The 14802-nt window shown below is 47.8% G+C and overlaps 1 protein-coding gene across 6 annotated transcripts in view; it reads right to left on the bottom strand.

Moving 5' to 3' along the window:
- The window catches only part of Urb1 (URB1 ribosome biogenesis homolog), a 58939-nt gene that overhangs the window by 9657 nt on the left and 34480 nt on the right, over positions 1-14802 (bottom strand). For all 6 annotated transcript variants that reach the window (XM_057764459.1, XM_057764461.1, XM_057764460.1 and 3 more), the window contains 10 exons: positions 13713-14562; positions 12982-13180; positions 11906-12092; positions 9324-9382; positions 8431-8624; positions 7416-7526; positions 7265-7328; positions 6281-6452; positions 5896-6004; positions 699-859 (listed from right to left, as the gene is read on the bottom strand). In XM_057764459.1, coding sequence (XP_057620442.1) covers positions 699-859; positions 5896-6004; positions 6281-6452; positions 7265-7328; positions 7416-7526; positions 8431-8624; positions 9324-9382; positions 11906-12092; positions 12982-13180; positions 13713-14562 — 2106 coding nt within the window. The remainder of the gene's footprint in view (positions 1-698; positions 860-5895; positions 6005-6280; positions 6453-7264; positions 7329-7415; positions 7527-8430; positions 8625-9323; positions 9383-11905; positions 12093-12981; positions 13181-13712; positions 14563-14802) is intronic.

The raw sequence follows: 14802 nt of genomic DNA, 5'->3' as shown, positions 1-14802 counted from the left end.
GTCCCTCTGGCACATGGGGTGTGGGTTTCTGGGTTAGACGATGTGGATAACAGTTGCCTTCACCGCTTAGTTTAGACCAAAGACACATTCAACAGAAGGGACCCCTTCCCCACTGGACCCTGGGGTTAGAAGGCAGCCTCCCAAGGCTGAGCTATGCCTGAGCAGTGATGTGGGAAGGTCATTTGTCAATCTGTTGTTTCATTGGTTAATCAATAAAGAAAACTGCTTGGTCTGATAGGTCAGAAAATTAGGTAGGTGGAATAGACAGAACAGAATGCTGGGAGGAAGGGAAGTGAGCTCAGACGCCATGCCGCTCCTCTCCAGGGCAGATGCAATGAAGCTCCAGCCCAAGAGGGACTCAGATCAGACACGCTGAATCTTTCCCGGTAAGACACCACCTCGTGGTGCTACACAGATTATTAGAAATGGGTTAGTCAAGATGTGAGAGTTAGCCAAGAAGAGGCTAGATATAATGGGCCAAGCAGTGTTTAAAAGAATACAGTTTCTGTGCTATTATTTCAGGGCATAAGCTAGCCAGGCAGCCGGAAGCAGGGTGGCAGGAACGCAGCCCGCTGCTCCTTTCTACAGAGCAGGGCCTCTCACTCATGCCTTCTCTGCACTCCTCCCCCTGCCCCAGGTGGCAGGCACCTTCTCAAAAGCCTCAACCGCATCCCCACAGACACTTGATTCCTACTTACTTGTGACTGCTCCCGGAAGCGAGCTCCCTCCAGGTGTGAGTAGTAGGCTGCCAGCACAGAGTAGGCTGCAGCACGCATCTTGGGGTCATAGCTGCTGAGGGCTGCCACAGTGAGGCCCAGAGCATTTGAATCCAAAAATTTTCGACAATCCACCACAAATTCTACAGAGAGTAAATTATAGCATTAAACACATGATCCACATTTCATGATGCTTGTACAACTCTCCCTTCCATCCCACCAATGCCAGCTGCACAGGCTGGACACTGAGAACAGTGTCTCTCTGGCTGCGGAGAATGGACCACGGTATCTTCTCTTCTATGGCCATGATTACCCTGCTTCTACGACACTGGTCAGCTCAACCACAAATGTCAGAAGTTCAGCAGAGTGAGGGTAACACTGAGACCCACTCTGAACCTCAGCTCATCAGCATAACAGGACACAGCAGGGGCCTGGCTTCTGGGGCCTTTGTTCAGTCCTGTGCCTGTCCCATGTGAAAGACCAGAAGGAACAGAAAGTGGGAAACTCAACCAGAGCAAACCAGTGGGGTCTGGGCCTGTTCTGCATACAAAGGATTTCCCTACTTCCACTCTGGCAACCTTCCTTCCTTTATTCTTTAAACACACAACAAAACTCTCTGTAGTGTGGTTCACCACGCTCAAACAAAAGCAACAGTCAAAACGTCTGTTGGGGCTGGGAGGCAGGGACAGCTCAGTGGCACAGGTCTTGTCTACCACACACAAGGCCATGAGGAGATCCCAGCACTGACAGGGTCAGGGAGCGCCTGCTGGCTGACATCCCTTTGCTCTATGTAAGGCCTTAAGGCACCTCCAACTGCTATGAGAAAGTACAAGACAGCTGGATCGCACACAGGGGGCCCAATCCCAGACAGCTGATGCTTACCAACAGAATCTGTATTTTGTCAGCTCCACTTTAGTGGGAACTCAGTCCTTCCTTTACCCCAGGAATAGTTCTGTTTAAAAACTTCCCTTGCTGAAAAATGAGTAACCTGGTGGTAATTCTAAAGAGGCTTTTTAGGCTAACAGAGGCAGACGGAAGCAAGTGTCTTCTATGAACAATCTTGGGATAGACTGTCAATGCAATAACTAAAAATGGTGCGTGCTAAGACAGAGGTGGAGAGAAGGAGGAAACCAACAGTTTCTGGAGGCGGCTGTTGGGATACTCAAGTTGAAAGTTGCTGTTGAATAATCCTTTATGTACGCTGTGAATATTTATTACTCTCAGGGATTTAATGAAGAGCGGACTAACCAATAGCTAGGCAGGAAGAAGCCGTGTGAAAGTCAGACTAGGTGGAGACTGCTTATTCGTTCCCACTAGGGGGATGCTGGGAAGGAGCGTAGGTGGAGACTGCTTGTTCGTTCCCAGCCACCCAGACCCAGAATAATCACACAGGAGTTGTATTAATTACAACACTGCTTGGCCAGTAGCTTAGGCATATTCCTGGCTAATCCTTATATCTTAAATTAACCCATTTCTATTAATCTGTGTATCACCACATGGTTGTGACCTACTGGTAAGGCTCCATCCGGTGCCTGTCTCCTATGGCGGCTACATGGTGTTTCCCTGACTCTACCTTCTTTTTTCCACTATCTCTGCTTGGAATTCCTGCCTTGCCCCATTCTGCACTGTCCTAGGCCCAAAGCAGCTTCTTTATTAACCAATGGTAATAAAGCGTATTTACAGCATATAGAGGGGAATCCCACATCCAAGGAGGATAGAGACGAGGGAGTCGTCAGCCGTATGCAGAGGAAGCAGGATATGTACAAAATGAGGTAACAAGTCATGAGCCACGTGGAAACAAATAAATAGAAATGGCAAATTTAGGTTATAAGAACTAGCTAAATACAAGTCTAAGCTATGGGCCAAGCACTTATAATTAATAATAAGGCTCTGTGTATTTGGGAGCAGTTGGCAGGACAGAGCTGACCCGTGGTCCTGATGAAAAACTTCACCCACAGGAAGTGCACTGGCTGGGACCAAGATCAGAACACGCCAGTGACTTAGAAGACTGCAGTGGAAACTATCTAAACTCAAATACAGAGGAAAGAACCTGCAGACACAGGGCCTGGCGTCTCTCAAGCCACCCCAGTGGGGCTGCACAGTGCAGGAGCTCCAGCAGTGCAAATGCAGACATGAGAGAAAACTACGAAAACTGAAGTCCAAGAAACAATCTGAGGTTTATAGGTAACAAAGCAAGTGCACTGGCTGGTTTTATCAACCTGACACAAGCTAAAGTCATTTGAAAGAAGGGAGCCTCAATTAAGAAAACGCCTCCATAATTCTGGGCCGTACACAAGCCTCAAGAGCATTTTTTATTTTTTTATTTTTTTTTTTAAAGATTTATTTATTTATTTATTATGTATACAACATTCTGCCTCAATGTATGGCCCGCATACCAGAAGAGGGCGCCAGATCTCATTACAGATGGTTGTGAGCCACCATGTGGTTGCTGGGAATTGAACTCAGGACCTCTGGAAGAGCAGCCAGTGCTCTTAACCTCTGAGCCATCTCTCCAGCCCAAGAGCATTTTTTAAATTAGGGATTGAAGAAGCAGAGCCCAGCCATAGCAGACGGTGCTATCCCTGGGTCTGTAAGAAAGCGGGCTGAGTAAGTTATGGGAATCACACCAGTAAGCAGCACCCTCCATTGCCTCTTCATCAGTTCCTGCTTCCAGGAGCCTGCCTGCTTGAGTTCCTGTCCTGACTTCCTTCAATCAAGGACTATCATCTGGAAGTGTGAGCCAAATAAACCCTTTCCTCCCCAACTCGCTTTTTGTCATTGTACTTTATCACAGCAACAGACACCTACCTACAACACTAAGGAAGGAGAAATGTCTGTGCTATGGTTAGCCCCTTACACAATGCATGAAGCAAAGCCATCTGGCTGGAGGGTAAACTCCTAAAGCAATCACTCCACCCTTAGAAAAGATAAGACCGCATCAAAGCTATGACTTCATTAGGTGTGCACAGTGTCCACATCAAAGCTATGACTTCATTAGGTGTGCACAGTGTCCACATCAAAGCTATGACTTCATTAGGCGTGCACAGTGTCCACACTTCAACTAAAAGAGAGACGGTCAGATTAAAACCAGAACTCATAGCCGGGCGATGGTGGCGCACGTCTTTAATCCCAGCACTTGGAAGGCAGAGGCAGGCGGATCTCTGTGAGTTCGAGACCAGCCTGGTCTACAGAACTAGTTCCAGGACAGGCTCCAAAGCCACAGAGAAACCCTGTCTCGAAAAACCAAAAAAAAATAAAAAAATAAAAAATAAATAAAAAATAAATAAATAAATAAGAACTCGTTACTAACTACACGCTGCTTATGAGAACCTACTTGATGTTGAAGCACACATTGGAAGGAATAACCAGGTAATGTACAGACTCAGATTCACAATCTCTAATAACTGATGCATTCTGATGTGGAAAGAGAACTAGCATGTGCTTTAAAAAACATGCTTTGGAAAACAAATGTAGTTAAGAGAACTATGCACTCATGAACAGAGTATGTTTGGGAGAGAGAATAGTCCAAACATTTAATTTACACTCAATGAGAAAAGCTAAAGCTCTGATGGCTGGCATAACTTTAGTAGATACTGATACTCTAAGACAAATGAATTTTCCACATGTCCATGAGGAAAAATTAACTTCCTATTTTGTGACTTTCTCTGCTGCTCTATGGTCTTGGCTTTGTACTTATGGAAAAAGGATGCCCTTGGGTGTAGAAAATATAAGGCTATTTAAAAGTGGTTATAAATGCTGCTCTATCTTAAGAACCTTTTGGACAGTTTTCAAACCCTGAGCTGGCTTAGTCAGGACAATGACTGTGGAGAGCATCAAACACACCCAGGGTCAGTGGACAGTCATGGTACTGTGGCTCTGTTCCAGGAGCTCCAGGAAGTGCACGTCAGTGTCTTTTTATATGACATCCTTGGTCACAAACTGTAAACGGTTCTTTACAGAGAGCAGAGTCCACAGGGCTGGTGCACTGGGCACCTGGCAGTGGCACTCGGCTCACCCTGTGCTGGCTGCCTTGGCAGATGCAGCCCCTTCTGTCTGCACCAGAGCTGCTGTGGAAGAGGCATCTGTCACTGCCACTGCTAAGCCTTGGCTGGCCTGTCTCTTGGGCAAGCACTCAAAGTGGGGGTAGGGGGTAGTAAGGTTATGAAAATTGGTTTGCATTCTCCTCAAAGGGCTGAAAGTGGAGCAGTAAGACAGAAGAATCAAGGGCCTGACTTAGGACAAGGTCAGCAATACCTGGCCATGGTGGAATTGCAAACAGACTTCTGGGGCCTCTTGCTACACACACATGCAAATAAATAAAAGGGAAGCCATGTCTAGAAGTCAGATGTAGCAGTTTTTGACTGTGCGCCTTAACATTTTAATTTTCTATCATCTAAATTTTAAAACGTGAATGCATGTCCAACACGAAATTTAATTAAATTCTCAATTCTGGAAACAAGAATTAATATCCCTTGTTCTTCCAAATAAGCATAGCTAAAGACCTTGAACATAACATTAAGTTAATCCACGGGCAGGCAAGATGGCTCAGAGGATAAAGGTGCTTGCTGAAAAGCCTGGCAACAGCTCAAGGCTCTAAGCCCGAGAAACGACTGTGTGTCCCTAGGCCCCAGATTTGGTGCTGAAGAACCCAGTCACACATTCAAGACAAACAAAACCCTAAAATGATGTGGGATGTCCTTCTGTATATGTGCTGCTTTCACTGGTTGATGAATAAAGTTGTTTGGGCCAATGGCTTAGCAGAGTAAAGCCAGATGGGAAATCTGAACAGAGATATAGAGAGAGAGTAGGCGAAATCAAAGAGGAGTCATGTAGCTGCTGAAGTCGAAACCTTTCTGGTAAGCCACAGCCTGGTGGCAATACAAAGACTAATAGAAACGGGTTCATTTAAGATGTAAGAGTTAGTTAATAAGAAGCCTAAGCTAATAGGCCAAACAGTGTTGCAATTAATATAGTTTCTGTGTGATGATTAGGGTCTGGGTGGCTGGGAACAAACAAGCTGTCTACACTAAAAGAATGTTTTTTCTGACTCAGGACTAACCTGGGAGCCATGATAACAATTAACAGCAACTGGCCGCAGAAGGCCGGCACACTCACCTGGCCTGGCCGCAGGAGGCCGGCACACTCACCTGGCCTCGGCGCAGGAGGCGGGCATACTCACCTGGCCTGGTCAGTTCCCCAAAGAGATGGAGAAGAAAGGAGGGGTCATAGAGGCTGTCAAGGTCCACTCGCGCAGTGTTATCCTTAAACACCAGTGGCTCCCCTGTGTCCTGAAACAGCCCAAGCCAACATGATCATGGACCCTGATCATTTGAATGCTGACCCCACTGTCAGAGCACATAAGCCTAAGAAGTTTTATAAAAAGCAAAGTTTTCACATGGTAATGTTATTGTTGAGACTTGTTTCAAGATAAGCTTGTTGGGGAGGGGTAATAAATAAAACAGTGGGACCAGTGGGACCCAGTTTCAGTATGGACATGGGGGCACAGTCTGTACCTCTGTACAAAGTTGGAGGGGCAAGGGGGAGGGGGGAAGAGCAGACCACACCTCAGTGGGCAGCAGCCTCCGGTACTGTGGGAAATGCAGGATGGTCTGCATCATCTGGTCAGGGTCCAGGAGGCGGAGGATGTCCCCAACACTTGGCTGCTGCCACAGTGACTTGCCCAGGCTTCGGCAAGTCTTGTGATGTTCCACGGCTGCTGGGCCCCACAGCAGAACCCTAGAGCCAGAGAGGAGTGCAGACTGGTCACAGGACCCACCAGGAACAACAACCCCAACATCAAGATCCTAGCTCAAGCCAAGTGCCACTCTGGGTAAGCACGCATGCTCTATCACTTCATCCTCAACAGCTTCTGAAATGGGCATGATGGTGATGGGGCTGCTGGGGGTGCAGGGACAGCTGGTGATGGCAGCAGAAGTCAGCACCCACATACTACTCTTGGTGTATCTGGCTTGACTCTTACCCTTTGCGCACATTGATTCACTTATTCTGTGCAATGATCCCTTAGCTGACATTGCCACCTCCTGTGCAGTTGGGGGAATAAGTACTGAAAGGACTGGGGAAGCTGCATGGCCACTCGCTTGCCAACGGACGAGTAGCAGAGCAGGGACTCTACATGACAGGGTGTGGCTCCAAGCCAGGCTAAACAGCTATAGGATCCTGACCTCAGACTGCCCACAGGACTGCTGCACAAGTCTTTGGTCAGTCCTGCCTAGAGAACCCACTCTGTGCAGCCCGGTATCCCCTGCAGCTGCCCACAGATGTCTAAGAGACAGGGCAGCTACTATGGTGTGGGTCTGGGATGTGGAGGCTTTGTTCTAGACCTCCAAGTGTGCACTGTGGCATGAATATGCTACACATATGACTACATTTATACAAAATAAGGAATACAAATATATTAATAATAGTTTAAAACAACAAAAAGGAACGAGAAGGCTCAAAACTAGAGCTCCCTGAAGAGGGGGCTTCATCACTGGGCCTAATGTCCCACTGTTCTTCTGTTCATGACCACCCATGAAGCCAACATTCACCTGAAGCTGATGAGACTGAGGTTGTTCTGTTCATACGCCCAAAGGAGAAGTAAAATCTTCTGGTCTAGAAGACAAATGAACCCCTCAAATACAGGAGAGGGTATACCCCACCAGCCCTGCCCACATAGCCTGGTCATCAGGTTCTCCTCACCCAAGACACTGAGTGTGGCACTGTAAGCCCCGAGTAGCACGGCAAAGTGGCTGCTCTCACAGACAGAAGGGCACATCCTCACCACTGTGGACATCAGGTCCACCAGGGCTTCTGGAAGAAACAACACAGGACATAGTACCAAGGAGACACACTCTCAGGACACAGAGGAGGGGGCACTGCAGTGGCTCTGGAAGCCGGTACTATCCTTTCTGAGTAGGCTGGACTTTGGGCATCCATCAGCCTCCTCGCCAGGATCACACGCGTTCCTGTAATAACACATCTTCAGAATCACCATCTCCCTATAGGCTCAGGGTCTACCCATCCCTTTCCACCAAATTTTTAAAAACCTACGATTTTAAGATCTAAGCATACTCCCTGGTTATGCTATCACAACCTCCAGCATTTATACTCCTGCCTGCACGGGGTGTGGAGCCCATTTTACTTTTTAACTACTGTACCAATAATTGGCATCTAACCGTTTTCTGTCTTTAACCAACTCTTTATGACACTCAGACCCCGGGGTGATGGCTTTGTCTCTACACGGCACTGCCTTGAGTGGGCAGGGACATTCAGCCTCACAGTCTACACTGCACTCAGGACTCACAAGCACAAGTCCATACCGACTGAGTTGGACACAGAGTGTAAGCCTGGCTGGAAAAGACAGCAGTGCACTAGCACCAGGGAAGTTCAAACCCTTCCCGCTTTCATTCAGTTTTCCCTAAAAGATTCATGAGGTTGATCCAGTCCTTGCAGGACAAATGTCCACATTTGTTTTCCCATCCCTGTCAAGCTCTCCTAATTCCCAGGCTTTTAACAGCAGCTCATGACAGGCTACATGACCTCCCACAGACCCTCCACACACCATACAAAGCCTTCAGGACAGGTGGCAACCCTGGAGTTGACAGACACAGAGACCCCATTACTACACTCTGGAAACAAATGGTGCACGGCTAGCTGGAAGAAACTGGAAGCCGACAGCTGCCACAGAGCTGGGAGGGCAGAGTGTGGGGGTCACCTTTTATTTGACTGTCCAGATTTTCCTCCTCTCCAGATGTCAGCATAGTTGGCAAAAACAGAGAATGCTGGGTGAGCATCATGTGGACCACCGGAAGCTGGACAAGCTTTGTGTGCACAGAGCTTTCTGGACTATACAGGAGCTTTGTGGCATCAAGCAGAGTCTTCAAAAAGGTGAGGTCCTGGTACCGAAATCTGGGAGATAAGCCAAAGGAAAAGAGTGTCATGAAGGAAAGTTTATTGTTTAAGAAACAAAATTTGTTCTTAGAATTCTGAAAGTACAGAGTTGAGAATTTTACAGAGTGTGCATTCACCACTGGGCTGTCAGTGACATGGCCTCATCCTTGCTTAATCACAGTCCTATCTGTTCACTATGGTGGGGATCACTAACCTACACCATGAGGAGAGTCTGTCATGATACAGACATCACAGGATGGGCGGACAGAGACTAAGACAGCTACATCCCTAGCTACACAACCTCATGTGAGATCACCACCACACACTCATCTTTGAGCAAACCATCCTATGTATGTCCACACGTCAGAGCATGCATATGAAGGTCGGAACAAGTGGGTCCTGGGCCAGAATCAAACTCCGACTGTCACCTTGCCAGCCTGTTTTGTTTACTTGAGATAGTTTCATGCAGCCCAGGCTGGCTTTGAGCCTGCGCTATGTAGCTGAGTGAGGATGATTTCAACATTCCTCCCAAGTGCCACATTACAGACATGCACTATCACGCCATTTCCACTTCTGTGCTTTAAAGATGTTTTTCTTCTCTACAGACAAGGCAACAGCTATGCTGTGACAGGTACTTTAATGACAAGCTAAAGAGACCTGCATGGTTGGAACACCCACATCTTTCTAAACGGCACCAGGAAAATCAAATCAACTTACTTGAGTCCTGTCTTCACAAACTGCTGCCAGTCACCAGGTTCAACTTCTTTAAGTGCATGCTACAAAAAAAAGCAAACAAAAATGGACATGAAACATGTCAGTGAGCTGGAAACACTGAGGGCTCCAGAGTGCAGTCTTCAGGGGGCAGTGAATGAGCTCTGGCTCTTCTCCATAACCTTCTGAATCAGGGCTACAAAAAGCCCTGCAGCTGCTCCAGCCACCTACTGCCATTCCTGCTGACACTAATAGGATCTTTTTTTTTTTTTTTGGATTTTCGAGACAGGGTTTCTCCGTAGCTTTTTGGTTCCTGTCCTGGAACTAGCTCTTGTAGACCAGGCTGGCCTCGAACTCACAGAGATCCGCCTGCCTCTGCCTCCCGAGTGCTGGGATTAAAGGCGTGCGCCACTACTGCCCGGCAACTAACAGGATCTTACAACGAAGACCAACATGCAGATTTTGGGTTTAACAGCAAATATAAGCAAAGTACCCAAACCATTATGGGGCTCTTTTTGAGACAGGGTCTCATGGAGCCAGCCTTGAGCTAACTGGGGATGAGCTTGAACTTCAAATCATCCTGCCCCTGCTTCCTGAGTGCTAGGATTAGAGCTGTGAGCGACCATGCTGCTTATTCCGTGCTGGTGATGGAACCCAGGGCTTTGTGTATGCTGAGCAAGAGCTCTACCCACTGAGCTAGAAACCTTTGTTTCATTATTTGAAAAACAGCACTAACATTTTACTAGCACACCAAACATGCAAAGCGACATTTCCCGAGCGCTCCTGTTATGTTTCCATGCCTGCCTGGTCAGGCGGCACTAGTGGATTTGCATCTCAGAGGACACGCTCACCCTACCCAGGAGACACTGCACAAAGGGAAGAGGTCTGCCCTGAGGCAGCAGCTAAGCGCAGTTCACCTATGTCACTGTCTCCACCAGGCCGGCCATGCCTGGAGTCCTCAGTGACAAAGACTGGGAAGTACTCCCAGGGCACTGGACTGTCCTCATCACATTCTTAAATCCTGCTCTCTATGCCCCAGCAACTGCTCTTTCAGGAATTCACCTGGATATAACCGATCAAATGTACAGAGGGCTGTGGTGCTCAGTGCTGAGTTTGGCAGGATGTAGGATAATCTGAAGACAAAACCTCTGGACATGGCTGCGAGGGAGCTTCTGACACTCCGGATTCAGTTTTATCTCAACTACACACATGCAGAGATCATCCACCTGACACGGTGCAACAGCCTCCTCTAGTTTTCTGGCTTCTCCTGGTACTGGTGGCAGGGCACTGTGGGTGGAGAGCAGGGACCTACAGAGCTAAGCCCGTACTCTACCTCTCAGCCGCCCCAGCTCTGCACTGCTGATTTCTGTAGTTGCTATGTTTGTTAGCTTTATGATCACAAAGCCTAGTAAATTTAAATTTTCATGGGATTGGAGGAGAGCGTGTTAGACATCGCACATGGAATATCTATAAAGTATTATTTAACCAGGAGAAGAGACACTGAAGGGTTCATGTTGAAATTATGTCATGTTTGGGTTCCTGTTAAATTTACAAACCTGTAACAAAACAAATTAAGTCTGAAAGTACAGCTCGTGAAATTTCTTTATATGTACATATATACATACATATACATAATATACATATAATATATATGTATACACACACATATATATATCACTTTGTGATTCATAATGAACACACAAATAAAACCATCAAGCAGTTAGACTGGTAGCCACGGGAATCCTTGTCCATTGGGGCTTTACATGATCGAGTTATGGGGCACACGTGGAAGCTCTATGCCATACCTCTGGGGCAACTACTAACCTCTAGGGTACTGTTTCCATACAAAACATCCCATTTTAAAAGGGCAAATCAGCACAGACCATCTCTCAAGTTTATAACAATCACTAAGCTGCAGAGAGCGCTTCCTGAACCCAGTGCTTAAGAAACTAGGGATGGAAAGCAAACTGCTCAGCCCATATTTCCAAAAAAACCCTAAATCAGCCACAGGGGAAAAAAGGTGCCATGTATTGATGAATCAAAGTAAGAATGACAGATTTCTTACGGAAAACTAAGTAAAACAGTTAAGAAAAAATAATTGTCAGCTTGAATTTTAAACCCAGGGAAACTTTCCCCAACTCATCCTGTGAGACCTGCCTCACCCAACACAGAGGCCTCACAAAAAAGATACATTGAACACGACTATTCCTTACACACACAGGAGCAAAAATTCCTAGTGGATTTTATTAACAAATCAAATTCAACAACACAGAACAAGGCTATTCCACGATGACCAAGTACTTTATCCGAGGAGTACAAGGCTGATTTAGCATTAAATAAAATTCACCCCATTAACAGACTAATTAAAAACAGTCTCAGTAGATGAAGGAAAAATCTGGTAAAATCCAACATCCACTCCCGATAAAGATGGCTCACAAATCAGTGCCCTCCCCCCACTCTGCCCCTAGACACTGCTCCCTCATTTCCTCTGAGGTCTCAGTCATAACACACAGTTGGAGATGTACCTTAGAAATCCAGCTACATGTCACCTCAGCACATAACCAGGATCTCTAAGGAGACGCGCTTACCAACAACTCGCTTAATCGGAGCAGCATCGGCTTCTCTTGCTTCTGGGTGTTTTCATCCCCTGGCTCCCTGGCACTGAAGGACATAGTCAGCCATTGCACACAGGACACCAGAAGAGTCTTCCTCCAGGCACTCAGCTCTTCTGCTGACTCTGCCAAGGCTGCTGAGACAGAGTCGGCCACGATCCAACTGCAGCAGGAGACCAAGTGGCAGGGTTACATCTCTAAGGCTGTCTGTATGGCACAGAGGCCACACTGCCCACTCTTACTTAACATCACACTGACAGTGGGATCAGCACACCAGACAAAACACAGTCTCTCCAGAGACTCTGTGTGTGTGTGTGTGTGTGTGTGTGTGAGAGAGAGAGAGAGAGAGAGAGAGAGAGAGAGAGAGAGAGAGACATCATTTCGTTAGGTATAGAATACTGGGTTGGCAGTCATTATTTTGTAAACATAATTTCGTTATTGATTCTTTGGGAATTTCACATCATGCCCCCAATTTTGCTCACCTGTTCCCCATAGCCTCTCCTCACCCCTGCAGTGTCCTCCCAAAGAAAGAAAGTTTAAAAACCAAACAAAACAAAGCAACCAAACAAACAAAACAAAAGGAACAAACAAACAAAACCCAACAACCCTCTTTCCTTCTCCTTCTTACATCCTGGTGGGCCTGGGGGCTCTGTGTCACACAATATACCCCTTTTGTCCAGTCAGCTTTACCAGCAAATGCTCACTGCAATGAGTCACTGGGCTTCCCCAGACTCATTCTTATCTAGGGTCTCCCCCACCTCCCTACTGTACATCCCAGAACTGCTGCTTTTTTGGAAGGCTGTTCTATTCCAATATTTAGTGGCTCTGTCCTCTCTACCCTATGGAGACCACAGACCACACCACCTTACCCAAGGCAGACACTGCTAAACAACTTCTGCGGAAAGCCACTCTAATAGAGTGCTCTCAGGACGTCAGCCCCAGCCCTCCACGTGCAGCATGGCTGCTCTAGTCAGAACTAGCACAACAGGAAGACAGACACTTCATTAACTTTATACATAGCAAAGACCACCCAATGGCCTTGGCTTTCATACCTCTTGTGACTACTCAAAGTCCGAAGCATGCTGGGTAAATGGTCCATGAGAGCATGCAGATCTTTGGTTCTTGCAAATGGAACGAGCTGAGCCAGGGACTCCAGATGCAGCTCATGTTTGGAGAGCCCATCAGCATGAAAAAACCTGTCTCGCACTTGTCTCCATAGGGCCTTCAAGACAGGAGTGACAGCGGAGCTCACTAGGCAGAGACAAAGCAGAGGTTACGGTGCACAGTGCAGGGCACCTCCCTCTAGGAAGCACCTGGCACGGATAACACAAAGCAATAAGGGAAACACTTTTATGTTTACTATAAGTGATGAAGCTGGAGGCGACTGGCGCCAGACTTGAGGCTCAGCAGGGGGAAAGAATTAGATTCACACTGCCTGGACTCAGTGGGAACTCACCAACAACTTCCCTGAGGCAGAGGACAGAGTAATGGGACAGTTACTTCCACTCAATCAGACACAGCTAAACCACCCCCAATTACTGCCCACCCTACCCTGCTTTTCTTATTAGGAACGGATAGACACCGCAGCTACACCTCAATTCCCAAGGTTAGGAGACAGAGAGGATGTGGAAAATTCTCAACTCTCAGCCTAAAGGGATTACAGTAAAGGAGGAACAGAACTGTACCATGCCCCAGAACACAAGTGACAGGGTTTAAGATGGCAAGCCATCTTCTGCCTTTCAGGGAGAAACTCCCAGCTGCCCAAAGCCAGGTCCTTCCATACCTCCTGTTGGCCGCATGAGGCATCCTTGTGTCCTGTGCTGGAGATACGCATGGATAAGGGGGAGGAAGTCATCCAGGTGCTCCTGCAGGAGCCCCACTCCAGGCTGCCCACACCAGAGCTCAAACTTCAGCAGGTGGGTGCTGCTATGCTGCAGGAGCAGGCTGGCAATGCCCAGGGCTGCCTCTGTCCGTCGGACCAAGCAGTACTCAAGCAGGTCAGCTGGGACCACAGAGGCCAGCACAGGGTCTCTCTGTAGAGTCTGAAGGAATACAGTGTCCAGCTCATGCTCGGCCAGAGTGGGGAGCAGAGCCCCCAGACCACGAACATACTCAGCCCACCAGAGGAGCTCACTCCGCTGCAGCTGATCCTGCGGGCTGCTCGTCAATAGCTGTACCAGGGTCTTCCCAAGACTGCTCAGTTGTCTCTCCTTTTCTGGAGTCTCTGCGGCTTGCTGGGTCAGCAGGTGAGCCTCTGGAAGGCCCAGCAGGGCCAGCGTGACCTCTCGAATCTGGACACTTTCCATGTACGGATGCAGTTCCCGCAGGGCCTCCATCTGAGGCAGGGTCTTGGGTGTTGGGGCAGAGTTCACCGTTCTGGCGCGCAGCTCTTTCAACACACTTTGGGTAATGGCTTCTGAGTATTTTGCCAGGAGACCCAACTGACCCAGTTTATGGAGAACCGGGGAACTGGCCACCAGTAGCTGAAGGACACCTGCACTGAAGTGGGCTGCTAGGAGCTTCACAAGGATGGGGCTGAGTGTGTGTGGAGGCAAGGCTTTCCGCTCCAGGGCTAGGAACCAACTCTCCAGTGTGGGATGTCTAAGGATGGCCACCAGCACCTCTTCTACTGTCTAAAAAACAAGGTCGGCTGAGCAGGGCGGGAGTGGCGCACGCCTTTAATCCCAGCACCCGGGAGACAGAGGCAGGCAGATCTCTGTGAGTTCGAGGCCAGCCTGGTCTACAAGAGCTAGTTCCAGGACAGGAACCAAAAAAGCTACGGAGAAACCCTGTCTCGAAAATTAAAAAAAAAAAAAAAAAAAAAAAAAAACAAGGTCGGGGCATACCACGTGTAACATAGGGGCAGGGGAGGC

Source organism: Chionomys nivalis, chromosome 3 (genome assembly GCF_950005125.1).
Source record: "Chionomys nivalis chromosome 3, mChiNiv1.1, whole genome shotgun sequence".
Classification (NCBI taxonomy): Eukaryota; Metazoa; Chordata; class Mammalia; order Rodentia; family Cricetidae; genus Chionomys; species Chionomys nivalis.
This window is presented reverse-complemented; position numbering and strand designations above follow the sequence as displayed.